At 44.4% G+C, this 27,707-nt stretch overlaps 1 protein-coding gene across 3 annotated transcripts in view; it reads right to left on the minus strand.

Annotated features, from left to right (window-relative positions):
• GSS (glutathione synthetase) overlaps nucleotides 1-27,491 on the minus strand; it is a 32,125-nt gene extending 4,634 nt beyond the window's left edge. The window contains exons 1-10 of one of the 3 annotated variants that reach the window (XM_081097025.1): nucleotides 27,427-27,473; nucleotides 21,250-21,424; nucleotides 19,514-19,648; nucleotides 13,288-13,433; nucleotides 11,022-11,097; nucleotides 10,592-10,731; nucleotides 9,834-9,950; nucleotides 4,575-4,655; nucleotides 4,396-4,473; nucleotides 2,774-2,840 (exon numbers count right to left, since the gene is read on the minus strand). In XM_081097025.1, the coding sequence (XP_080953151.1) occupies nucleotides 2,774-2,840; nucleotides 4,396-4,473; nucleotides 4,575-4,655; nucleotides 9,834-9,950; nucleotides 10,592-10,731; nucleotides 11,022-11,097; nucleotides 13,288-13,433; nucleotides 19,514-19,642 (834 nt within the window). In that variant the 5' untranslated portion in view covers nucleotides 19,643-19,648; nucleotides 21,250-21,424; nucleotides 27,427-27,473. The other 2 variants (XM_081097023.1, XM_081097024.1) reach the window with 2 other exon arrangements.
• Nucleotides 27,492-27,707: the final 216 nt, after the last annotated feature.

The following is a 27,707-nucleotide window of genomic DNA, read 5'->3' on the forward strand; positions in this document are numbered from 1 at the left end:
CAAACCAGCAACCCAGGTACGTGCCCTTGACCAGGAGTCAAACCTGAGACCCTTCAGTGTGGAGGCCAATGCTCTAACCATCGAGCAACACCATCCAGGGGCTCTCTCCCTGGAATTCTTTTCCAAAGGATGATTGAATCCTTCTCATTCTTAAGTCTGGCCTCAAAGTCATCTTTGCAAATCACCCTATTTAATGTGGGTTTCACCATATTCTCTATTTTTTTCACCCTGTTTCATTCAAAGAGTTTTCCCCCAACTAAAAGAAAAGCATTTTTTTCTATTTTTGTTTACTTTCTGGTGTCCATCTGCCTGACCAGATTGTGAGCTCCATGAGGACTGGTCCCTTGTTGTCTTTGTTTCCTGCCGTATCCCCAGTGTCTAACACAGTTTCCTGCCTGGCACTTTGTAGGTTCTCAATAAGTATTTGTTATTGTTGTTTAATAAGATGAAATCTGAGTGACAGGTAGAGTTAGACAGGTGAGACATAATAGGGAAGAAGTACTGTAAGTCCTCACTTAACACTGTCCATAGATTCTTAGAAACTGCAACTAAGTGAAACCAATTTTACCATACGCTAATTGATATAAATAAGAGTTAAGTTCCTATGGCATATTTCTGGTTACAAAAATATCACCAAACTTCTAAATAAAGACCCAAATATTTCTATTATTAAAAACTGAAATCAAAGTGAGATATACACACATTCAAGAAAGATTAATAAAAACAAAATAATGACTTTCCAACCCACTTAGTCCAACCCAGGGTTGCGGGTAGAGGAGCCTATCCCAGCAGCTCAGGGTGCCAGGCAGGAACCAAGCCTGAACATGATACAACCCCCCACTCCCTCCCCCACACACTCACTAAACTGGGACAATTCAGACAAGCCAGATCACCTAATGTGCACATCTTTGGGACGTGGGAGGAAACCGGAGTACCATGCAGACATGGGGAGAACATGCAAACTCCACAGAGACAGTGGCCCCCGGCCAGAATCAATTTTTCTCCTCATTAACATTATAATGAAACAACATTATTCAAGGACCTGCTGTTCTCCAATTAACAGAATAATACGGGCAAAGGCCTACAGGTGGGTAATCACAAGATGAAAAGCCCAGTGTGCCAGGATTTTAGGGTGTGAGAGGCAGGGAAACAGCAGAAGGTCATGCCCACTCTAGTCCCATGCTCAAGCACTGGGGGGGCAGTCTGTCCTTGACCCCAGACCACATCAGACTTCCCACAGGAGGATCAAGGCTGAGGTCTGAGAAATAATGCCCTGCCTCCCTATCCTAACCCCACCTTTGCCCATGCTGTTCTTCCTTTGATATAATCATCCATCTGCAGTGGATGATCTTCACCAATAACCCCAGGCACCTAACTACTAGGCTGGTATTCCAGGCAGAGTTACAGGTGCCCAGAACATCAGAAATAAACCCAGATAAGTACCATTATATTAGAAGCAGGGAAAGCAAAACTCAGAGATGAGCAGGGGCTTGTCCATGGTCCACTAGCAAGTCCTAAGCCTTGCAGACTTATCTCCATGTTCTAAACCTGGTCTGAACTTCTCAGTTCCTTAAAAATGTCCTCCTTATGCACTAATTTCCTTCCTTATTAACTCCACTTCTCTCTTTTTAAAGTTTTATTTGGCTCTTTCCCCCAAACCTCCTGTCCTGGAACATGGATCCATTTTCTAAATGGATAGCTTCTCTCTTCCCTAGTCAGTGAGTTCCCACCATTGCTAACCACAGGCCCTCCTGTAGAGCTGCTCCCTTTACAGCTGGGCCTTAGGGAGAATCCCATATTCAAAGAACAATAGATATAGAAGGAGCTCTCTCAATTTTCTAGTGTAGTTCCCTCAGCTTTCTGACCAGAAAGGGTCAGGAACCTACCCGTGGGCACACAGAGGCAGAGCCAAAGGCTCATGACCCTAATGGTATTTCCTAACTTATTGCTTCCTTTACCTTCTCCCCACTGAAAGCAAGGCTTTTTGGCCTTTCCATGCTGTAGATTAGGGGTAGGGGAATGATATACTGGGAATGCCATTGGATTGAGAGTCACAAAGCCTGGGAACTCCTGGTGGGACCTTTGGCAAGCCTTGCATCTCTCCAAACCTTGGTTTCTCCTTTTGTATAAAGGGAATACTTATATGCCTCACAGGGTGGTTGTAAGGATTCACTAAAATAATGGATGTGGAAAGTAATTTTGAAACTACATGGTAGGGATAACAAGATAAGGTGATCTCATTACTGTCATTAACAAGAATGGGCAGGTGATATAAACTTTCTGATGCATAAAAGGGAGTGGTAAGAGTTGACAGGAAGGAAATGGTCAGTGGTGTGGTAAAACTGGTTTGCATCAGCTTGTAAGAGCTGACTGTACCCATCTCTTCCTAACTCTGTGTTTAGAGATGTTAAATTGGGTAGCTTGAAATTGGCCATGATGGGGAGAATTTACACAATACAAATTAGCAAATGCTGCAAATTACTTTCCCTTCAGAAAGATGATTGTTAAACACTACTAGCATTTCCCCAGAAACAGTGTGAATGGCTAAAGCACTGTGGATTCCTGAGGACTCAGATTCTAGAATTCAGTGTTTGTAGAGAGTGAGAGGTAGCAAAAAGCGTATAGGATTGGAGATTCCAGCAGCAAGTTCCCTGAGGAAGTAATGAATCCAAAGCTCAGGGAAAACACGGTTTGTCGTGACACCTGAGTTGGGTGTCTGAGGAGTGATCGTAGGTCCCCAGAGGCCAAGAATAGTTGAACAGAAAATACCAACCTGTTGATTGTACTGACTCGGCATGTAGCCATCCCGGAAGTAAACCACAGCAATTTCCTGGCCATCCCTAGAACACAGGATGGAGAAAGCTGTTGTGTTAAATTATAACTGAAGTTTTCAGTAGTTCGATCTATTTCAGGGCACATCAAAATGAGTTTGGCTACTTTGAAAGTCCACAGGGGCAGCCTAGACAGGGGTTCATTGGAACTAGTGAGAGTAGATACCACACCACCACTGCTTCTACTAAAAACACGGAGGTGTTAAAAACAACAACAACAAAAACATGGAGGTGTCCAGAAAAGAATGCTTTAGGATATTCCATATCTAGAATCATTCTAGGAAGGCCAGAGGGAAACTAGAATCAAATTAGGTAAATTTTAAAAAAATTGGGCTTAAAATTACTGAGCAGCAGTAATGCACTTGTGTTTACTGTGTAAACAAGTTGAATACCGGCTGAGATTTTTTTAAAATAGTGGGAGTGATGGTAGGGAGATGCAAAATTATGAGTCTAGTTAAGACACAGGCTGTCTTTTGAACTTTCCCCCCTTTCTTTGGTTTATTTAGTATTTTCTGGTTATGCCCTGGCCGGGTAGCTCAGTTGTTTGGAGCAGCTTTGCAATACACCAAGGTTGCTGGTTTGATCCCCAGTTAGGACACATACAAGAGTCAACCAATGAATGCATAAATAAATGGAACGACTATTTGTTATCTCTTCCCCTCTGTCTAAAAATCAATCAATAAAATTTTAAAAAAACTTTCTGGGTTATCTGGAAAGTAAATTAATGACTTTATTTTGTTATGATAAAAGTACATTTTGAAAGTAGTAAATGGTATTGTGAAATTCCATGGAGGTTCTTAATTTTAAGAATTATAAAGTTCCAGATCTAAATATGTGTGCTGTAAGCAGTACTATACAAAAAAGTACTAAAGTCATCGGGTGGTGGCTTAGAGCACAGACCCAGCCCCTTGAGGTCTTCCTGAGCTAAGAGCAGGTCCCAGATCAATCACAGAATAAGACAGCTACTCATCTTCCTCCCTGACTGCCCAGCCCAACTGCTGAGGCCTGACTTAACTAGCCACCAAGAGGGACAAGAAAATTTTGGGGTGCCCTAGTCGGTTTGGCTCAGTGGATAGAGCATCAGCCTGTGGATTGAAGGGTCTCAGGCTTGATTCAGGTCAAGTGCACATGCCCGGGGTTGCAGGCTCAATCCCCAGTAGGGGGCATGCAGGAGGCAGCCACTCAATGATTCGCTCTCATTATTGATATTTCTATCTCTCCCTCTCCCTTCCTCTCTGAAATCAATTAAAAAAAAAATTAAACGAAAAAAATGAAAAATTTGGGAGCCTAAGGGTATATGAAAACCAAGGTTATTTTAAGAAGGCCCTTATCTAGAATGTCAACAGTGCTGATATAGCCCTTTAGAAGCAGAACTTGGCTAGCCTTCTCCAAAATTTCCTGGAATGATGGGATGTTTCAGAGTTCACCACTAAAATTTAGAAAGAAGGAAGCAAGCTATCATTTCTCCCAGAAGAAAGGATCATTTGGGGGAAGTGGGTGAAAGGACGAGTTCCCATAACCAGTCCTCTATTGAATCCTTGGGGAATGCACCCTGAACACTTACAAAAACAGCTTTCGATCTTGGTCCAAAGATCCCTTTTCAGAGACATCTTCAAACCTTCGCCGGATGACACGGATGTTCCTGGGAAAGATGGGCAAGGGTCATGGGGAGTGGACGCTCTGGTCTGTGTGCTCGCCCCAATCCTGGGGCTATATCTGGAGGTCTTCCCCACCTTTCCTTACCTGGCCAGTAGCTCATTCTCTATGGCACGCTGGTCAAATACATTCCTTTCCTTCTCCTGAGCAATCAGTAGCACCAGCGCTCTGCAGGAAGAGTACAGGTGGCCCATCCACACCACCCCCTTCAGGAACGAGAATGACAGCACAGCTTCCCTGAACCAGATAGTCTCTCAGGACTGCCTCAGGCATAGATACCCGAGGCTACAACGTATTATTTCCTGAAAATAGGAAACTTGAAAAAATAAAGATGTCTATGCCCCTTCTCTAATAGGCAGGTGAAATATTGCAACGATCTGCAATTTTTTAAAAATATATATTTTATTGATTTTTTTACAGAGAGGAAGGGAGAGAGATAGTTAGAAACATCAATGAGAGAGAAACATCGATCAGCTGCCTCCTGCACATCTCCCACTGGGAATGTGCCCGCAACCCAGGTACATGCCCTTGACCAGAATCGAACCTGGGACCCTTGAGTCTGCAGGCTGACGCTCTATCCACTGAGCCAAACCAGTTTCGGCGATCGATCTGCAATTTTTGTGCAAATTTAAAACACCTCAAAACCCCAAGAGGACTTTTTCTTAAAATTTTACATAAGCCCTAGCCGATTTGGCTCAGTGGACAGAACGTTGTTCTGCGGACTGAAGGGTCCCGGGTTCAATTCCGGTCAAGGGTACATGCCCAGGTTTTGGGCTCGATCCCCAGTCGGGGGCATGCAGGAGGCAGCTGATCAATGATTCTCTCTCATCATTGATGTTTCTCTCTCCCACTCCCTTCCTTCCTGAAATTAATACATATATATATATATTTAAAAAACAAACAAACAAACAACAAAAAACTTTACATAATTCTAAAATCTTTCTGAACAATAAACAGGTAAGAGTACTAAAGAATATTTTATACAGAACAATGCTGGGGGTTGGGGCTAATAACCCTATTACCAGATTGCAAAGATATAATAAAAGAGTTTGTGATTCTTACATGAAACATTAGAATAGCTAATGGAATCCTATAGGAACCCTATAGCACCAACTATAACTAAGGGATTATCTCCTGGGGCCTCCCAACATTTCTGTGATGTACCCAAGGATATTTTTTTCCATTGATTTTTTAGAGAGGAAAGGAGGGATAGGAAGGGAAGAGAGAGAGAGAAAGAGAGAGAGAGAGAGAGAGAGAGAGAGAGAGAGAGAGAGAGAGAGAGAGAAATGTGAGAGAGACACATCAATTGATTGCCTCCCACATGTGCCCCTACTGGGGCTGGGGATCGAACCTGCAACCCAGATATGCACCCACGACAAGGAATTGAACCTGCAACCCTTTGGTGTGTGCTCTAACCACTGAGAACACTGGCCAGGGCCACTTTGATTCCACAGTATTAATGGAATCTCCTGGTCTTTTACTCCCTGCGTATTCACATGTTTCTTAAAGAAAAAGGAGCTCAAGGACTCAGGGAAAAGCTAATGCCAGACAACTGCCTGTTTGGCTACCAACCGATCTGTTTTCAGTTGTCAAAGGCAGATCCAGCCCCCCCAAGACTCCCTTAAGGCCAATGCTCAGCAGCACCCAACTCCGATTTTGCTGTAGCTGTTCTGCTCTGTGCCCCTGGTTTCTTGCTGAGACTATTGGATGGCCAGACTTTGGCTCAGGATTCTAAGTGTGGATTCCTGACCTCCTGTACTTGGCTTCTTGTCTGTCTCTACATCTTCCTACTGAGCAGAACCTTTTGAACTACACTCTGCCTGCCTCTTTTCCATTTAGCCTAAATACAGGTCCTAGTATGCAGCCTCTCCTGGCCTGCCTGAAATCTCTTGAGTTAAGATATGACATTAAGCTGAGTCTTGGCTTTGAGTTGGGTATCTGTGAGACAAGCTACAAATGGTGCTCCCACAGCCGTATTTCTCTGAGAGAGTCCTGAGGGACAATGGCTTGCTTTCCACTTTGCAGCTTGATCTGCTCCCGGGTGCAAAGGTGGTACCTCGGCCACCTCTAAGAGGCAGAGGAGGGAGGCTGGAAGCTGAGGTTAACTATATGCCTTGGTTAATGAAGTCAGCCTGCTCCCTGCTAAATAATCAGAGCCAGACTCAGAAAACATATTCTCCTCCTCCTCCCTTCAGTCTGAGCAGTCCACCAGGAGGACTAGAAAAGTTTTCAACTAAGGAAAGTGAAGTGGCAGTAACGTGCTGGCTGGGAGTGAAGACTCCTGAATCCCAGGCCTCGCTCTGTCAGTGACCTCGCTATCACTTGTCCTTGGGCAAATCGGTTTCTTTCCTTAAGCCCTGACTTCCCCATCTATAAAATAAGGATGTTAAATAGATCATAGTTCCCAACCTTTTATACAAGAATCTCCTTTCTTATCTTTGCTCATTCCAATCACAGATACTATATTTTGAAAGAGCTAAATGTCTAAACTGAAATTATAATTTTCCATGTTTCCTTTAAAAAAATTCTTACAAGTATGAGATAATTAATGAAAATTCACCTGCTGTACAAATGCTGGAGCCTCAGTTTTTCAATCGATACTATGGCACCACTCCTCTTGGAGGCAGAACAATGTAGTAGAGAGAACACAGGCTTTAGAGGCAGATAGACATGAATTCTAAACTTAGTAGAGGCCCAATGCATGAATTCATGCATAGGTGGGGTCCCTTAGCCTGGCCTGATCGGGGCAGGCCGGCTGGGGGGAGGGACTGCAGGAGGTTGGCTGTGGGAGCACACTGACCACCAGGGGGCAGCTCCTGCGTTGAGTGTCTGCCCCCTGGTGGTCAGTGCATGTCATAGCTACTGGCCAGTTGTTTGGTCTTAATGGTCGCTTAGGCTTTTATATATATAGACTAGAGGCCCGGTGCACAAAATTTGTGCGGGGGGGGGGGGGGGCTGGGGGGGAGTCCCTCAACCCGGCCTACACCCTCTTTAATCCGGGACCCCTTGGGGAATGTCCGACTGCCAGTTTGGACCTAAACCAGCAGTTGGACATCCCTCTCGCAATCTGGGACCACTGGCTCCTAACCGCTCACCTGCCTGCCTGCCTGATCACACCTAACCACTTTGCCTGCCTGCCTGATGCCCCTAACTGTTCCCCTGCCTGCCTGATAACCCCTAATTGCCTCTGCCTGTGTGCCTGATCGCCCCTAAATTCTGTCTGCCTGCCTGATTGCCCCTAACTGCCCTCCCCTGCCAGCCTCGTCTCCCCTAACTGCCCTCCCCTACCGGCCTGATCGTCCCTAACTGCCTCTGCCTTGGCCCCGCCACCATGGCTTTATCCAGAAGGACGTCCAGAAGACTGTCCGGAAGATGTCCAGTCTAATTAGCATATTACCCTTTTATTAGTATAGATTAGCTGTGTGATTCTGGGCAAGTTCTTCAAAGCCCTCAGTTTGCTCTTCTGTAGAATAAAACTAATACTTCTTAAAAGGTAGTTATTATTATTAATATTAAAAGTATTACATAATGATCCTTGAGCTTTTAAAATAATTTTTCAAATCCATGATTTCATTTAATTCTCTCTACCACTCTTTTAGGTATTATCATTACCCTCATTTTACAAATGAAACTGATGCTTACAGAAAAGAACAGACTTAGCAAAGGTCATTGCTGGATCAGCAGAAATACCTATTTGACTCTCAAAATGAGGGAAACCAGTCCTGGCTCTGATACTCCATACCTCCTACCCACCAGCCCCTAATTTTGGGTGCACAAGACTTCTCTCTACATGTTACTTACAGCTGGGCTGGAGAACCTCTCTGCACCAGTGGTCCATCAGCAGTTCCCCAGCTGATCCATCTCCTGGCTTCACTCTCTTAAAATACAACCTAGCCATTGCCCTAACTGGTTTTTATCAGTGGTTAGAGCATCAGTCTGTGGATTGAAGGGTTGTGAGTTTGATTCTGGTCAAGGGCACGTACCTCAGTTGCAGGCTGAGCTCCACCCAGGTTGGGGCATTTGTAGGAGGCAACCAATCGATGTGTCTCTCTCACATCAATGTTTCTCTCGCTCGGTCTCTCCCCCTCCCTTCCATTTTCTCTAAAAATCAATGGAAAAAATATCCTCGGGTGAGGATTAACAACAATAAAAAATACAACCTAGCCTAGAGTTCTACCTGACAAAATATTCATCTGACGACTTCTAAATGTTCAGAGTCGCCCTAGCCAGTTTTTCTCAGTGGATAGAGCGTCGGCCTGCAGAGTGAAGGGTCCCGGGTTCAATTCTGATCAAGGGCACAGGCCCAGATCGAAGGCTCTGTCCCCAGAAGGGGGTGTGCAGGAGGCAGCCGATCAATAATTTTCTCTCAATGTTTCTTTCTCTCCCTCTCCCTTCCTCTCTGAAATCAATAAAAACAAAACAAAACAAAAACTCAGTTTGAGGTTTCTTGGGTCTTAGTGAGGTTTAGCAAACCCAGAGAGGCTCTCTGGGAGGCAATAAAGTGCTCACGAATGTCAGTTCTGGAGGAAGGTGGACTCTGGGCTCTGCTACCAACTCACACTTTGACTTTGAACAGTTAATTTCTCTGAACCTCACTTTCTTCATCTGCAAAACCGGGGAGAGGAAGAGTATCTACCTTGGAGTGTTTGAGGATTCAGTGAGATCTTGTATGCAAAGTGCTTAGCACAAAGTATGGCACCAGTGAGAGCTCACTCAGGATCAACTACTAATGCTTTATTAATATTGCAATAACTGTTAGTACAGTGGCCCCTCACTTATCAGGGAGTCACTTACCTAGCATCTTCACACACTTAGAACATGGTTGAGAAATAGGAAGGAAGCAAAAACTGCTTCTAAGAAATTAAAGTACACTATAAAATCCCTAAATCAAAGCTTATGCATTCATTCATCAAAGAGGTTCTCACACTCAATAGACATTTGCTTTCCCAAGCCACAGCAAATAAAAAAGGAGGTATAGGCACGGGAGTAGAGGATTCCAAATTCAAGCACGCTGGCAACAAAACTATGAAGGAAAAGAATGAGAGCTTAGAGCCTCAGAGTTGGGGCCGTTAGTGCAGGCAAACAGCCTCGCAGCCTTTATAACTCCAGGCAGCACCTCACTGACCATCATAACGATGACCTCGAGCCTACATGGAAAGGTTAAATTATAGTTAGCATCTCTTATTTGGGAAGAAAGCCCAAAATTATTTGGGCTCTTAAAGTGTTAAGCTTTTCTATTCCTAGAACAATTCGCTCATTCCCTAATGATGTCAGGCAAAGAGGTTGCTGTACCCAAACATGCTGAATCTAAAGCAGGATTCTTCTGCCACTTTTCCTCCCCCTTACTTGGCTGAGCCGTAGAGCTCCCAGGCTTTGGCGATCCCCAGGGCCAGTCCCTTGCTGGGATTATTGGAGAGGATCCTGGCAGCTTCTTTGGTCTTACCCAGGACATTGAGAACGTGTCTGTTGGAGGAGAGATGTCTGTTCAGTAATTGAATGGACCTGAAAGACGCCTATGCCTGAGATTCAGACACTTATAGGAACATCACTTTGAGAATCAGCTGAGCATTAAAAAACACCTTTCCATCATATTCCTGTAGGATCCACCTTAGGCTAGAACATGCGGGCTACCTTTACCCTAGCTCCTGGTATATATGCACAGAGAAGCCCCGAGACCCTGTGAGCTCCCAATGAGCTGGAACCCCTTTCCCTGAGCCCCAGGTACTGTCTGGAACCCTGCTGTAGACCCTCTGGAAGTACAGCAACCTGGAGCATCACGGCTGGCTAGAATTAGATGCCAGCCCTCAGATGGGAAACCTGTGTCTCTCTCTGCCTTGGAACAGGCAGGTACTGTTCCCTCTGCCTGGAATACTAACTTGTATAATAAGGGGGTAGGACTAGATGAACTGTGAGGTCCCTTCTTTACCTGAAATACCAAGACCTAATTACAAGTGAAACTGCTTGTGGGGAGGGATGACACATGACCCAGGGCCCAGGAAGGCATAGTCAGAGGTGGAGAATTGGAAATCCCCGTCCCTGCCTGTGACTGTTGGTTCATCAGGCTGTCACCTACTGGTGTGCCCAGGGCTGCCCAAGGGACCCACCGGTGCACAGCTGGGGTCCGGGAGGCCAGGCCCCCAAAACTGGCAGAGACGGTGTTGATTTCAATCTGTTTCAGGGCTGGGGAGCCATCTGCGTTGCGCTGGAACATGTAGTCTGAGCGATTCAGGCCCAGGAACACAGTCTGTGGGGAAAACTGAAGGCTGAGGACATCTGCCCAGGGGCTGACTCTGAGGGCCTAGCCACAGAGCAGACAGGCACCACGAACACTACATAGAGATTAGAGGCACTGGCTAACACTCCCAGACACAGCAGAATCGTTGTTTTGGTCATCCCAGGATTGGCCAGTGATGTACAAATCCAGTGGAGACAATGAGAGGCAGATTTCCATGAGTTTAGGGCCTGGCATAATTTCTTTGGTTAAAAAAAAAAGGGAGCGTCAGGTCCCAGACGGGTGGAGTAGAGAATGTTTACCTGGGCAATGCCCTCTTTCAGGACTTGCTTGTAGATATCAAAGAGACGAGCAGTAAAGGTGTCCCTTTTGATGGTGCTGGAGGAGGAAACAGAATATTTTCTAGCTTACATGGCATCTTAAAGGTCAAGGAGTTCCACCCCGTCCATTGATTCTTGAATTCTCTCTGGGTTGTATTGGCCCAAACCTGAACACCCGCCAGAAAATAGTGGTTTAGAACCCAGCTCTAGAGCCAGATGACCTGGGTTCAAATCCAGCTCTACCACTTACTAGTAGGCAACCTTAGAGAATCATTTTACCTCTCTGTGACTGTTTGCTTAACTGTAAAATGAGGAGGAAAACAATTATATTTACGTCACAGAGTTGTGGTGAAGAGTAGAGAAGATATTACATGTACAGAACTGAACACAGTATCTGGTCCCAAGAACCAGAAAATGGCATGTGATATAACCATTCGGTAGTTAAGTAGCTCTGATGACTATAAGCTTTCTGACTGACTTCACATTCACTCTCTGTAGTTTCCCCTACACTTTGGGACCTCCCAGACAAGTCTTCTCTTCCTCTTCCATGCTGTCCTCAGAGATTGGAAGACAGCCGTTATGCCCTGTGCCCCAATAGGAGTTTTCTGACGCAAGCCAAGTATCCTGTTTTTCTCTTCGACCTGTCCTCATGTGCTGTGATTTCCTCAAGCCTTCCCTGTCTGGGTCAGCTCCCCCTGCTGTGTGCTTTCATAGTACTATGGGCCTCTCCTTTATAGCACTGATTGCAGCTGCAATTTTCCACTTTATTTGTGTGATGATTAGCGTTGTCTCTCCTATTTGCCTATAAACCACATAAGGGTAGAGACCGTGTCTGCTGGCTCATCATCATGGCCCAGTGTGCTATTGTGACACATGGTGGGAGCCCATCCATATGGTTTTCTGGAGCCTCAGGGAGAGGCATCCACAGGTAACCAATGCCACACCTGTTGTCCCTCAAGATTCAGGGTGGTCTCTGCATGCCTGCTCAACCCTGACTCGCAGGCTCACCTTGTTACAGCGACCCGCTGAGCCCAGAGGCTCAGGCCTGCCATGAAGTTCCTCTGCTCCACAGCCAGCTCTCTCACAGGGTTTCCCAGCCCCTGGTGAGGAGTAGAGTCCCCAGCTGGGCTTCAGTCTCCTGGAAAGTTGAGACACATTTTCCCTCTTCCAAAGAGATGCTTCCCTCAAACCTAGACCCTAGGGAGCTAGCTCACATGTCCCTGGGGCTCTTCTCCATTACAAGCTAGGGGGTTGTATGTATTTCAGAGCAGAAGGGAACAGGGACTTCAGAGACAGGCTGCAGAGAAGGTCTCCCACATAATAGCATCTTCAGGGTAAAGGTCATCAATCAGACTGGTCACATTTCCCCCAGTCCAGAATCAGAGGTGGTAGGGTTTACACATTCATGATTCATTGTGTTTTTAGCTCCATTGTGTTTTAGTTTCCAAGCTTCTTACCATTATGACCCTTTGTCATATTCACCCTCACACCAATGTACACATTTTTAAAATATTTCATCTCTAACAAAATAACTGTTTTCTTTTGAAAAATTAATCAGACATGCAATTACATATGTCTAGTCTCTCTCTCCCTCCCTCCCTCCCTCCCTCCCTCCCTCCCTCCACACACACATTTATATATATATTTAATTCTAAAATAAAGAATGTAATTCTAAAGTAATTTCCCTTGCCCAAGGACCTGAAGGAAAACTAAATCAAAAGAAAAGAGATAGAAAGGGGTGGATGGAGTAAGTCATTTCACGTGTTCTGTATTTTCGTTGCTCAGTCTGTGCCTCATCCCACCCAGAGAGGCCCTGAAGCAATAAGGGTCACTCAGGAGAAGAAGTAGATTTGACTTTAAACTCAGTAACCTCACTTGCCCTCTGCTTTCTCTAAAACCAAGCTGATCTCTAATTCCAAATGGAAATTTCAGTCTCTTCAAAGAAGGTGGTCACAGATCAGAGAATCACAGAATGTCAGGGTTGAAAAGGACCAGCCTCCCCATTCTACAGATGAAGAAACTGAGGCCCAGAAAAAGAAAGGGACTTGTTTGAGGCCATGTTTTTAAATAAATGGTAGAGCCAGGATTAGAAGCCAGATCTCCTGACTTCTACTACATTCTGTTTCTCCTGGGGGTGTGCTTGTATCCCACTCTACCAAGTCAGATGCCAGAGCAACACCTCATGGCTTTCCAGTCTTCCAGTCCCTTCTAGCAATTCCCGGCCCCCCAGTGTCCCACCACCTAGTACCTAGAAAGAGTTTGCTCCAGAAAGGCAGCGTTCTGGCTGACGGCATCCACCAGCAGGTTGAAGTCCATCTGCACAGCATAGGCCTGCTCCAGCAGAGCACTGGGGACCAGTGACGGAAAGAGCGTGAATGGGGCATAGCTCACCACCTGATGGAGGAGAGAGAGTGGGCAGGGGTAGAACACCTGTGAATGTGTTGTCTTCCTGTAATCATAACCTATGGAAAGTGTGGCTTACATTTATTGAGGACACACATACTGCAGAATAGTGGTTACCTCTGAGAATAGAGGGAGGAGAACAGGATGAAGAAGGGGTACAAAGATAACTTCTAGACTGTAATATCTTATCCATTTACATTAAAAAAGAAAAGAAAAAGAAAAATAGCCAACAACAACAAAAACCCACGAAAAATTACTGCACATTAACTGTTGCAAGGCACTGTTTTGGTTTTTGTTTGTTTTTGTTAATCCTCACCAGAGGGTATTTTTTTCCATTGATTTTTTTAGAGAGGGTAAAGGGAGGGAGGGAGGGAGGGAGGGAGGGAGGGAGGGACGGGGAGAGAGAGAAACATTGATGTGAGAGAGACACATCAATTGGTTGCCTTCCACTCATGCCCTGGCCCAGGCTGGGGATGGAACCTGCAACGCAGGTATGTGCCCTAGACTGGGAATTCAACCTGCAACCTTCCGGGCCGACACTCTAACCACTGAGCACATCAGCCAAGGCACAAGGCATGTTTTAAATACTTTACATGGATTCATCATTTAACCCTATGAGGAAGATACTATTATTATACATACTTAAAAAAAGGAAACTGAGTCTCAGAGAGGCTCAGTATGGAGTCCAAAATTATATTAAGCTGTTATGTGGCACTGGGATTTGAGCAGGATGGTTACTGACCGTCCCCCCCCTTCCCCCTGCCACACACACACACACACACACACACACACACACACAGCTCCTAGCCAGCTGATATCCAAGACTAGGCCAATCCCCTTGCCTTCTGGTTAGGGGAGGGGGAGAGGGAGGCGTCCTGATGGTAAGGCTGCAGCAGAAGTGAACTGGCTCCAGGGGTCGTTTCCCCCTCAGTGTTGGAGATGGTGACTCAGGTTGCCAGGCCTGGAGTTCAGCCACATTTTCAATTCTTTGAACCTCAGGAGAGCCAGGAAACCCATCGAGAACACGATTTCTAGAAGGGGATCATGCATTCTGAGATTCCTAGCAACAAATGAGCTAGAATTTGGGTACGAGATGATCTGGTGACTTATTTATGAAACATTTCAGAGTTTAACCTATGAGTTAACATCAGTTTGCAATTATGGTAATACCCATAAATGGTATTAGAACTCAGCATTTAAATATTCACTTTAAAAATAGTGTTTTGAATAGATAATACAAACACATGACACAAAATGCAAAAGAGACAGAAGGATACATAGTGAAAAATACGTCTCACTCCCACCCTGGCCCCAGTGAACCAGTTCTCCTTCCCAGAGGCAAATGATATAGTGGGATCTCACATATCCTTTTAGACCAGTGGTTCTCAACCTGTGGGTCGTGACCCCTTTGGCGGTCGAACGACCCTTTCACAGGGGTCGCCTAAGACCATCCTGCATATCAGATATTTACATTACGATTCATAACAGTAGCAACATTACAGTGATGAAGTAGCAACAAAAATAATTTTATGGTTGGGTCACAACATGAGGAACTGTATTTAAAGGGCCAGAAGATTGAGAACCACTGTTTTAGACTAATGTATCTGTGTACATACACATTTTCTCTTTTTTCACACACATCAAAGCATATGATACATACATTGTTCTTTGCTTTATAAATGCTTCAGAGACATTTCCATATACTTTCAAATAGAGCACTTTCATTCTTTTTAATGGCTGTGCAATATTCCATTCTTTGGCTAAAACACAATTCATTGAATCTAGCCTTCTATTATGAACATTTAGGTGGTTTCCTTTTTCCCACCATTACAATCAATGCTTCAGTGAATATCCTAGAATATACATTCTAGGTATTTTGTGTGTGAGAAAGTAAGTTTCTAAAAGTGGAAATGTCAGGTTATTAGGATAAATCCATTTAAAATTTTGGTAAATAATTCCCAAATTGCCCTCCTCAGCATCTATTTTTTTGTTGTTGTTAAATCTCAACTGAGGATAGTTTTTCCATTGATTTTTTAGAGAAAGTGGAAGGGTAGGGGGAGGAGGGGGGGAAAGAGAGAGAGAGAGAGAGAGAAACATCGATGTGAGAGAGACACATTGATTAGTTGCCTCTCACATGCACCTTGGCCAGGGCCTGGGATCAGCCTGCAACCCAGGCATGTTCCCTTGACTGGGAATCCAACCTGCAACCCTTTGGTGCGAGGGCCTACTCTCTAACCACTGAGCACAGCAGCCAGGGGGCAGCATCTATTTTAAAATAAAACTGGGGAAGTGTATTTGTGAGAGTGAGTTCTTCCAGCTTGAAGCTTTTATGAGTGTGAATTCCTAAGGATTATAGGGCGGTGACCGAATCCCAAGTGCCTGTGTGATGACTACGAGGGCATTTCCTCGGCTTCAGTATGCAGACCTCTGCCTCTTCCAACAAATCCCATTTGGCCTCAAAAACTCCCCAGAAGTTTTTCTGCGAAGACTTCCTTCTGCCTCTGTCCCCAGGTCTCATGCCCACTTGATTTTGAAATCAATAGCATATAGCTATTCTTCACTGTCCATAGGCTAACAGCTGAAACACTATCTTTGTACATTTTTTTTCCGATTTTTTAATTGATCTTTTGAATTAGAGGAAGAGAGAGGGAGAGAGAGCAACATCAATGTGAGAGTGGAACATCGATTGGCTGCCTCCTGAAAGCGGCCCACCAGAGATTAAGCCAGAAACCTGGGCATATGCCCTGACCAGAAATTGAACCAGCAATCTTTGGGTGCCGGGGACACACTCAACCAACTGAGCCACACCGGCCAGGACACAGTCTTTATACTTTTGATAGAAACACAGAAACAGAGTAATATTCTTCTACCATTAGAAAAACTATAGCACATACATGACAGTAAACACTCTGCTTTATAGTGAGGGAAACAACAGAGAGTGATGGGAAGAAGTAAGAAGTCCCCTCTATCTAAAGGGGCTGTCGGACCCTAGCCAGTTTGGCTCAGTGGATAGAGTGTTGGCCTGCAGACTGAAGGGTCCTGGGTTTGATTCCGATCAAGGGCACATCCCCGAGTTGTGGGCTCAATCCGCAGTGTGGGGTGTGCAGGAGGCAGCCGATCAATGATTCTCTCTCATCATTGATGTTTCTATCTCTCCCTTCCTCTCTGAAATAAAAAAATATATATTAAAAAATAAATAAAAAATAAAGGGGCTGTCAGACTCTGCTCTCACCAATTGTTGGTGTGCAGGAAAGTGGGCCAGAGTTAACAGCTGGTCTGATTTTTCAAGACAAGCTGGGTATCTAGATTTTTTTAAAAACTTCATGATTTAAAAAAATGTTGGCTCTGACTTTTCAAAGACACTCTGGTTAAACACACACACACACACACACACACACACACACACACACACACTAAATAATGCTTGCCCCTGGGCAGGGAAACAGTAGCTGGAGAAGACATTCTATACTAAATATCCTTTTGGACTTTGTACCCTGTTCAAGTGTACTTTTTAAAAGTTAATTAACTCCCTAAACACTGCAGGAGCCAACTATTCAGTCTGCACACACTTGGTTTGTGACCCTGAACTACAAAGTTCCGACTCTTCTTCCACCCAGTATGCAAAGCCCCTTGGCTAGCTGACTTTGGCCTGCCTTCTTTTTCCTGCATTGGGGCCTCTGCTATGCTATTCCATTCCCACATTTGTCTGTTAACAAACTATAGAAATGATCCCTGAAAGTGTCATCTTCCATTTGTCTTTTAAGATCTAGTTCAAATGCCACTAACGAATTGCTCCTTCCTCCAGGTGGCCTCTACAGTATCCTGGGAGAGGCAGTAAAGCATGGAAGCTCAGAGCATAGATTCAGGAGGCAAACGCCTTGGGTTTGAATTCCGGCTGTCAATTACACCACTTAATGACGAGGGGCAAGTTACTTAGCCTCTCTGGGCCTTGGTTTCCTCATCTCAGTTGTGGTGAGGATTAAATGAATCAATGATTCCAAACTGCAAAGGATACTTCCTGTCTTTTTCTCTGGATTGGGAAATTGAGGACTGTGCCTTTTCTAGGTTCCATTAACTTCCAGAAAGACCTAGTCTTGGACTTTCACACAATACCTGTTGATTAACAGAAGAAATAAAATCTTGGAAGAGAAGTGCTACACCCTGTTTCAGACAAATAGTTCACAAAATCTCAGATTCACAAACCAAGCAATGATGTTCCTAAAGCCAGAGGCACACCTTCCACAGTATCAGCCTACCTTTAGTGACAGCCATTCTAACTCGCTCGGGTCTTTTATATATCGACCATAGAGAAGCACTCATATAGGTGCCCAAACAGCAAACACTGAGTGTGAACTGCCCACCAGCCCTCTAACTAGGTTCTGGACACAGAGAGACAAAAGAGTGCATTGGTAAAAATGATGATGGCAGCTCTTTAGTTACCAATCTGGATAGTCATAAGTAAAATGTTAAGTAAAAAGTAAAGTACAGAAGAGCTTGTCTAGTTTGCTTCTTTGTATAAAAAGTGGGGAAAAGGAATATATACATTTTTCTATTTATGAATAAGCTATCTGAAAAAAATAAGCAAGAATAAATGTTTTGTTTATAAAACATAGGTTACCATCAGGGCAGGAGAACTGGGCAGCTAGGGAATATGGAAGGAAGAGTTAAACTGTAAACTCTTATAGTCTTAAAAGTTTTTTTATTTTTTTTAAAAAATATGTTTTTTATTGATTTTAGAGAGAGAGGAAAGAAGAGGGAGAGAGAGAAATATTGATGAGGGAGAACCATCGATTAGCTACCTCCTTGCACACCCACTACTGGGGATTGAGCCCAAAACCTGGGCATTTGCCCTGACCAGGAATTGAACCAGCAACTCCCAACCAACTGAGCCACACCAGCCAGGGCTCCTTTAAATTCTGAAGCATGAAAATGTCTTACCTAGTCACAAAATGAAAAGGTTTTTTATTTTTTAAGGATGAGATTTTTTTAAAAGATGTGGTTTGGACTTAGCAATTCTACTTTTATATATTAATCATAGAGAGACACTCATATAGGTGTCCAAACAGGCATATACAGAGATGGTCCCAGTAGTGCTATGTGTAGTCATAAAACATTGGAAATCACCTAAATAGTCACCAGTAGAAAAAAGTTAAACTGTGATTCATTCATCCACACCTAATACTATACATTAGAATGAAGCTGATCCTAATGGAGGAAGTTGAGTTCTAAAACAGATTGCTAAATGAAAAACAAACAAAATCGTGCCACAGAGTAATATGTATGATTCATCTTATTTGTAAAAACAAAACAAAAAACCAACACTATACAGCCTTGGCCCGTGTGGCTCATGCACTGAAAGGGTGACAGTTTGATTCCTGGTCAGGGCTCAATCCCAGGTAGAGGGCATGTAAGAGGCAGCTGACGGATGTTTCCCTCTCACATAGATGGTTCTCTCTCTTTCCCTTCTTTTCCTTCTAAAGACCAATAAAAAATCTTAAAAAAACAAACCACCTATACGGGGGCTGGGTGGAGGTGGGCAAAGGGGGCAGGGGTGGGAAATGGAGGACATCTGCAACAGCATCAACAATAAAAAAAACTGTCTTAAAAATAACCCTATATACTTCTTTATAAACATATACATGTGTATAAATGCACAGAGAAAGACCTGGAAGGATGTACTACTAACCAACTACAGAGAAGGAAGTAAGATTAGGGGTCCTAAAAAATAACAGCTAACTGGGCAAAGTGCTTCACATGAATTGTCTTCTAATTCTCTTACCAATTTGATGAGGTAGGCCCCATTATTATCCTTTTTTAATATTTGAAGAAACTGCAGCTGAGAGAACTAAGTAACTTGCCTAAGTCACACTTCAAATCCCAGACTTAAATTTGATTCCTCTAGCATGGTGCTTTATACTTCTAAAGGTCAAGGTTAGTTATTTAAAAAAAAAAAAAAGCAAAAATGTGATCTCTGACCCAAAGGAGTTGCCTCGGGCCTGACAGGGGCCAGATAATGGGCAGAAGGACCCAGGGCAGTGTAATCAGTGCTGTGTGGAGGAGGCAGGGCTTACATCTGAGGAGCTGGGCTCCTGTGTGGTCCTCAGCAATACTCCCTCAGCCAAGGCCCGGTCCACCGCCTGCCGTGCCAGCTCCTCCAGCTGCTGCTCATCCTGCAAGAAACTTCCCCAGCTACTGGCCATTCCAACCTGCAACAGAAGGAGAGGGCAGGGCTTGGTGACAGATAGCCAGGGGCCAGCAACCCCTGAAACTGGTGGTATGGTACAGGGGAGCTTCATGAGCACAAGACAGAAAGCTTGGCAAGCAATTCCACGGCCACGCTCTCTTTTGATTCCTAGAATGATGGTATTATTCTCAAAGTAAGGAAGCAGAGGTTCCTAGAGGTAAAATTACTTTCCCCAGTTAATGACTGGTAAACCTGGATTGAACCCATGTCTCTGGACTCTCAGCTCAATGCTTTTCATTGTAGAAAGAGGCACTAATATCATATGCTATTGGGGCAAGTTTCTGCCAATCCCAAGCTGCAGACTCTCTACCTGTGAAACAGAGGAGGATGGGGTAGACCAGTGGTTTCTAAAACTGGCTGAATATTCTGGGGGTGGGGATGGGGGTGGGGCTTGAAAGGTAATACAGATTCCTAAACCCCATTCAGAAATTCTGATTCAAGAAGTCTGAGGGGAGGGAGGGACTGAAACTGTATTTTTAACAAGTTTTCCTGGGATGGGAACCACTGTACAAGATTAAAATTTTCCTTCTAGCACCTAAAACCCAGATCTCAAATAAATTACATGGGAGTGCTTTGCTGACCTTCAAACTAGAATATCCAACTGCTCACTTGGAGTAGAATTTGTTGTCCCCCCACAAATCTCCTCCTCTGATTAGCCCACCCAGGGTTATATCACCTTGTATATACCCCTGGTATGCCCCATCCCCCCAAATCCTGTGGAGCCTATCTAAAGATACAGTCCTCGGACTTCCTGATTTCGCTCCATCACCACTGTCAGGAGCCTAGCACTGAACCCAAGATCCAGGGTTCAGAGTGAGAGGCCTTCAGTGACCAGAAAACATCAGCTTCTCTCCTTCCAGGTCTGGGCACGTGCGGGAGTTTGGAACACTTCCCAGCACGTCCAACCAGGTCATGACTTCGTTTTAGAAGCCATCCCTGTTCTCCACCCAGGACTTCTATAGCCCATTACACCTCCCTGCACCGTGTCCGTGATCACTTCACCTCCAGCACCTACCATTGTAGTCAATGGATGTAAAATGAATGAGTGAGATACAAAAAATGGCGACCAGAAGGAAGGTAGGGAGGGAGAGAGTGTGAGAGCGCAAGGAAGTGATAGAGGAGTGTGTGGGCATGTGTGGTGTGTGTGTATGAGCTAGGGACAGTTAGATTCTGCAGGTCTTCTAAGGGGCTGCTAAACCGGGCAGTCTTAGACGGCGGAGCCCTGCTCCCTGCGCGGACACTCCTGGGCAGCCAGGATGGGCACAGCGACCCGCCATCTTGGGAAACAGAGCTGCTTGAGACTAGGATCCTGGCCTCAACACCACTCAGTCTGATCTCAGACACATACCAGGACCCTGCAACCACTGGGGACAGAGACCTGTGACCACAGCTACAGACCTGCGGACACCAAAAGTCCAGAAATCCCCAGGGCAGATTTGTGAGTAACAGAGCCCATCCGCCTCCCCGCAGGCTCACGGGCAGCGCCATAGTAACTGATAGACCCACTCCTTGCCCGGGCCTCAGTGCTGCTACAGGAACTTTGGCCTGGAAGTGCGCGAGCACCTTGGAACTGGTCCCCCGTAGTGCCGGCTTCAGGAGTCCTAGGCTGGGAGCAAAGGCGCGAACACCGGGAACTGATCCTGCGCGCAGTGCCGGCTTCAGGAGTCCTGGACTGGGAGCAAAGGCGCGAACACCGGGAACTGATCCTGCGCGCAGTGCTGGCTTCAGGAGTCCTGGGCTGGGAGCAAACGCGCGAACACCGGGAATTTGTCCCGCATAGCGTGGGCCCAGGGACCCGATTCTCTGGGCAGGAGGCAGCACCAGGCACCAGTGAGTTGACTGTGTTTTTTATCACTTGCGCCTGAGATCCCTGATTCCCTGTGCATTCATACTAAGAGCCAGTGACTCCAATTCTTGGTGCAAGGGCACACAGGGACCCTGATTCTCAATGCGAGGTTGCGGGAAGCAAAAGAGACTCTGATACTGGATTTTTGGGGAACTCTGACTCCTGGCGCACACTAGGGGGCGCTGATTTTCAACACGCTCCAGGGGGGTCTTTGTTTCAGCACGGTGCAGGCAGGGTCCCTGATTCTAAGGGCGCACACGAGGCCACCTTGAGCACTGGCAACACTGACTCTGAGCGGGCCTGGTTCCCACCAACCCACAACAACAACATATCTTAGTGTTAGAGCTCTTCAGTGACACTAGGGTGGTGGGAGGCTCCCACTGCACATGGCCCAGGCCCACGCAACTCGACGTTTGAAGCATCGGGAGATAATCAGAATGAAGAGACGACACAACACCCAGAGGAAAGACAATGAGGAATCGCCAAGAAAGGAAATTAATGAAACTGAAGCATGCAACATGACAGAAAAAGAATTCAGAATAATGGTTGTACAATTCATTCACCGGATGGATGAGAAAATCAACAACCTATGCAAGAATCAGGAAGAAATGAAAAGTGATATAGCTACAATCAAAAACACCATGGAAAGTTTCAACAGCAGACTACAAGAAGAGGACCAAATTAGTGAGTTAGAAGATAACGCAGAGAAACAAGCTCAATCTGAACAGCAACTGGAGAAAAAAATTAAAAAGCAGGAAGAGAGCCTAAGGGAGCTTTGGGACAGCATGAAACAAAGTAAAATACGCATAATAGGGCTGCAAGAAGGACAAGAAGAGCAGCAAGGATTAGATAATCTATTTGAAGAAATAATGACAGAAAACTTCCCAGATATGGGGAAGAAAAAAGTTACACAAGTACAGAGAGTCCCAAGCAAGATGAACCCCAAAAGACCCACACCAAGACACGTCATAATAACGATGGCAAATGTACAAGACAAAGAGAGAATCTTAAAGGCTGCAAGAGAGAAACAGAGAGTTACCTACAAAGGATCCCCCATCAGATTATCAAATGATTTCTCAACAGAAACACATCAAGCTGGAAGGGAATGGAAGGAGGTATACAAAGTGTTGCAAAGCAAAGGACTAAATCCAAGAATACTATATCCAGCAAGACTATCAATCAAAATTGAAGGGGAAATCAGGAGCTTTGCAGACAAAAAAAGGCTAAGAGAGTTTATCACTACCAAGCCAGCAATGCAAGAAATGCTAAAAGGAATGCTGTAAAAAGAAGAAATATAAAGGTAAGAAAGAACACAGGCACGAAAATAGAAATGACTCCAAGCAAGTACCTCTCAATAATAACTTTAAATGTAAACGGACTAAACGCTCCAATCAAAAGACATCGAGTGGCTGAATGGATAAAAAGACATGACCCATATATATGCTATCTACAAGAGACCCACCTCAGAAAAAGGGACTCACACAGACTGAAAGTGAAAGGATGGAAAAATATCTTTCAGGCAAATGGAAATGAAAAAAAAGCTGGGGTAGCAATACTTATATCTGACAAAATAGACCTCAAAGTGAAGGCCATAACAAGAGATAAGGAAAGCCACTTCATAATATTAAAGGGATCAATACAACAAGAGGATATAACCCTTATAAACATATATGCACCCAATGCAGAAGCACCCAAATACATCAAAAACCTCCTGGAAAATAACAAGGGAGAGATCAACAACAACGCAATCATAGTAGGGGACTTAAACACACCACTGACATCACTGGATAAATCCTCTAGACAAAAAATCAGCAAAGAAACAGCAATCCTAAATGACTCACTCAATCAGATGGACTTAATTGACATCTTCAGAACATTTCACCCCAAAGCCACGGAATATACGTTCTTCTCAAGTGCACATGGGACATTTTCAAAAATAGACCACATATTGGGTCACAAGCAAAGTCTCCCCAAATACAAGAAGACTGAAATCATACCAAGCATCTTCTCAGATCACAAGGGCATAATATTAGAAATAAACCACAATAAAAACAATACAAAAAACTTGAACACTTGGAAGCTGAATAGCATGTTACTAAATAATGATTGGTTTACCAGTGAGATCAAAGGAGAAATTAAAAACACCCTGGAAACTAATGACAATAACAGTACAACAACCCAAAATCTATGGGACACAATGAAAGCAGTCCTGAGAGGGAAGTTTATAGCACTACAGGCCTACCTCAAAAAACAAGAAAAAATGATAGTAAATCATTTAACTCTACAACTCAAAGAATTAGAAAGAGAACAACAAAAAAAGCCCAGAGTGAGCAGAAGAAAGGAGACAATAAAGATCAGAGCAGAAATAAATGACATAGAGATAAAAAACAAACAAACAAAAGATCAATGAAAGCAAGAGCTGGTTCTTTGAAAGGATAAACAAGATTGATGAGCCTCTAGCCAGGCTCACCAAGAAGCAAAGAGAGAGGACTCAAATAAACAAAATCAGAAATGAAAGAGGTGAAATAACAATAGACCCCCTCAGAAATTCAAAGAATTGTTAAAAAATACTATGAACAACTCTACTCTAACAAACTAGACAACCTGGAGGAAATGGACATATTCCTAGAAAAATACAACATTCCAAAACTCAATCCAGAGGATTCTAAAAATCTCAACAGGCCAATAACTATGGAAGAAATTGAAGCAGTCATCAAAAAGCTCCCAGCAAACAAAAGCCCGGGGCCAGACAGCTTCACAGGGGAGTTTTACCAAACATTCAAGGAAGAACTAAAACATATCCTCCTCAGACTATTCCAAAAAATTCAAGAGGAAGGAACACTTCCTAGCTCATTCTATGAAGCCAGCATCACCCTAATACCAAAACCAGATAGAGACAACACAATGAACGAGAATTATAGGCCAATATCCCTCATGAACATAGATGACAAAATACTCAATAAAATTCTAGCAAATTGGATCCAGCAATACATCAGAAAGATCATACACCATGACCAAGTAGGATTCATCCCAGGGATGCAAGGATGGTACAATATCCATAAATCAATAAACGTGATTCATCACATAAACAAATAGAGAGATAAAAACCACATAGTCATATCAATTGATGCAGAAAAATCTTTCAACAAAATTCAACCCCCTTTCTTGATAAAAACTCTCAGCAAGGTAGGAATAGAAGGATCATACCTCAACATAATAAAAGCCATATATGACAAACCCACAGCCAACATCATAATCAATGGGCAAAAACTAAAACCATTTCCCCTGAGAACAGGAACAAGACAGGGATGCCCCCTCGCACCACTCCTGTTCAACATAGTACTGGAAATACTAGCCATTGCAATCAGACAAGAAGAAGAAATAAAAGGCATCCAAATTGGAAAAGAAGAAGTAAAACTGTCCTTATTTGCAGATGACATGATACTGTACATAGGAAACCCTAAAGATTCCATCAAAAAATTATTAGAGTTAATAAATGAATTCGGCAATGTAGCAGGATACAAAATTAATGCCAAGAAATCTAAGGCATTTCTTTACACCAATAGTGAACTTACAGAAAGGGAGACTAAAAAAGCAATCCCACTTACCATCGCACCAAAAAAATTAAGATACCTAGGAATAAACTTAACTAAGGAGGTAAAAGACTTATATGTGAAAAACTACAGGACACTGAAAAAAGAGATAGAGGAAGACATAAACAGATGGAAGAACATACCGTGTTCATGGATTGGTAGAATCAACATCATCAAAATGTCCATACTACCCAAAGCAATCTATAGATTCAATGCAATCCCCATTAAACTACCAATGGCATATTTCACAGATCTAGAAAGAACGTTCCAAAAATTCATCTGGAATAAAAAAAAAGACCTCGAATAGCTGCAGCAATCCTGAGAAAGAAGAACAAAGTAGGTGGGATCTCAATACCAGATATCAAACTGTATTACAAAGCCACTGTTCTTAAAACAGCTTGGTACTGGCACAAGAACAGACATATAGATCAATGGAATAGAATAGAGAGCCCAGAAATTGACCCAAAGCACTATGCCCAATTAATATTCAACAAAGGAGGCAAGAGCATACAATGGAGTCAAGACAGTCTCTTCAATAAATGGTGTTGGGAAAATTGGACAGATACATGCAAAAAGATGAAACTAGACCACCAACTTACACCATACACAAAAATAAACTCAAAATGGATAAAAGACTTAAACGTAAGATGGAAAACCATAAAAATACCAGCGGAATCCATAGGCAGCGAAATTGCAAACATGTGTCGGAGGAATTTCTTCTCTGATAATGCTCCTAGAGCAATGGAAACTAAAGAGAAAATAAACAAATGGGACTACATCAAAATAAAAAGCTTTTGCACAGCAAAGGAAACCATCAACAAAACAACAAGAAGACCCACTGCATGGGAGAACATATTTGCCAATGATATCACCGATAAGGGTTTAATCTCCAACATCTACAGGAAACTCATGAAACTTAATAATAGGAAAATAAATAATCCAATAAAAAAATGGGCAATGGACCTAGATAGACACTTTTCAAAAGAGGACATACAGAGGGCTGAAAGACATATGAAAACATGCTCAAAGTCACTAATTATACAAGAGATGCAAATCAAAGCGACAATGTGGTATCACCTCACACCTGTCAGAATGGCTATCATCAACAAATCAACAAAGACAAGTGCTGGAGAGGATGGGGAGGAAAGGGAACACTCGTGCACTGCTGGTGGGAATGCAGACTGGTGCAGCCACTATGGAAGACAGTATGGAGCTTCCTCAAAAAACTAATGAACTCCAATTTGACCCCGTGATCCCACTTCTAGGAATATATCCCAAGAAACCAGAAACACCAGTCGGAAAGGATAAATGCACCCCTATGTTCATAGCAGCACAATTCACCATAGCTAAGATCTGGAAACAGCCTAAGTGCCCATCAGTAAATGAATGGATTAGAAAACTGTGGTACATCTACACGATGGAATACTATGCTGCTGTAAAAAAGAAGGAACTCTTACCATTTGCAACGGCATGGATGAAACTGGAGAGCATTATGTTAAGTGAAATAAGCCAGTCAGAGAAAGATAAATATCACATGATCTCACTCATTTGTGGAATATAGAGAACAACATAGACTGATGAACAGGGACAGATCCAAAGACAGAGAAACAGCGATCAGACTATCACTCCCCAGAGGGAAAGTAGGGGAGGGAGGGGGTAAGGGGAAGAGATCAACCGAAGGACTTCTATGCATCCATATAAGCCAAACCAATGGACATGGACAACAGGGGGATGAGAGCATGAGTGGGGGGGAGGGTAGGAGGGTGAGGGTGAATGGGGGGGATGAGGACACATTTGTAATTCCTTAACTAATAAAGAATTTAAAGATTAAAAAAAATGAATGAGTGATTAATGAATGACAGACTGGGGCCAGATCACCCAGAGCCTTAACACGCCCACACGGACACCCGGTTGGACTTCATCCCGAGGGCGGGGCCCGTGCCTGTGCGGGGCCCCGGGCAAACGCGGTCTCCTGCCCAGGCCTGCCTCACTTTACGGGCTTGATGGCTCTCACTCTGGACAAAGTTGGGTCCTAATCGCTCCCACTTTAAAACACCACAACTCAGGCTCTCGTCTCACCCGCACCATTTTCCCAACAGCGACCGCATCTGAAGTCAGGAGACCTGGGAAATCTGAGCCCAACCCCCTCACTGGACAGGTTTCCTGGTTCCTGTCAATGACTTTGAACGGCGAGATCACTGGCCTCCAGGGTTCCAAACACCGACCAGTGCCCTCCCTCGCGGCATTCCTCCGGAGGAAACATGACCCCTGCCGGCCGCCGTCGCCTCGCCCCCAACCTACTTGTTCGCGATCCCGCCGCGCGCCGCACTCGGGTCTCTCGCGCCGTTACCCGTGGTCCAGGGGGCGGGGCCTCCACGGGCTCCAAAGCGCCTGCGCGGCCCGCCCGGCGCGGCCAGCAGAGCGAGGCGGGGCAGGAGGCCGTGCTTGTGGAGACGGATGGCGGCCGGAAGGGGCCGCCCGTGTGAGGGCAGCCTTGGTATAGGGGTGCGTCGGCTTCCCAGGCGGACAAGACTTTGGGGAGGAAAGGAGGAGTCAGGCTGGGTCGGCGGGACGCTGCGGGT

The sequence above is a fragment of the Myotis nattereri genome (genome assembly GCF_964212035.1).
Source record: "Myotis nattereri genome assembly, chromosome: 8".
NCBI classification, from domain to species: Eukaryota; Metazoa; Chordata; class Mammalia; order Chiroptera; family Vespertilionidae; genus Myotis; species Myotis nattereri.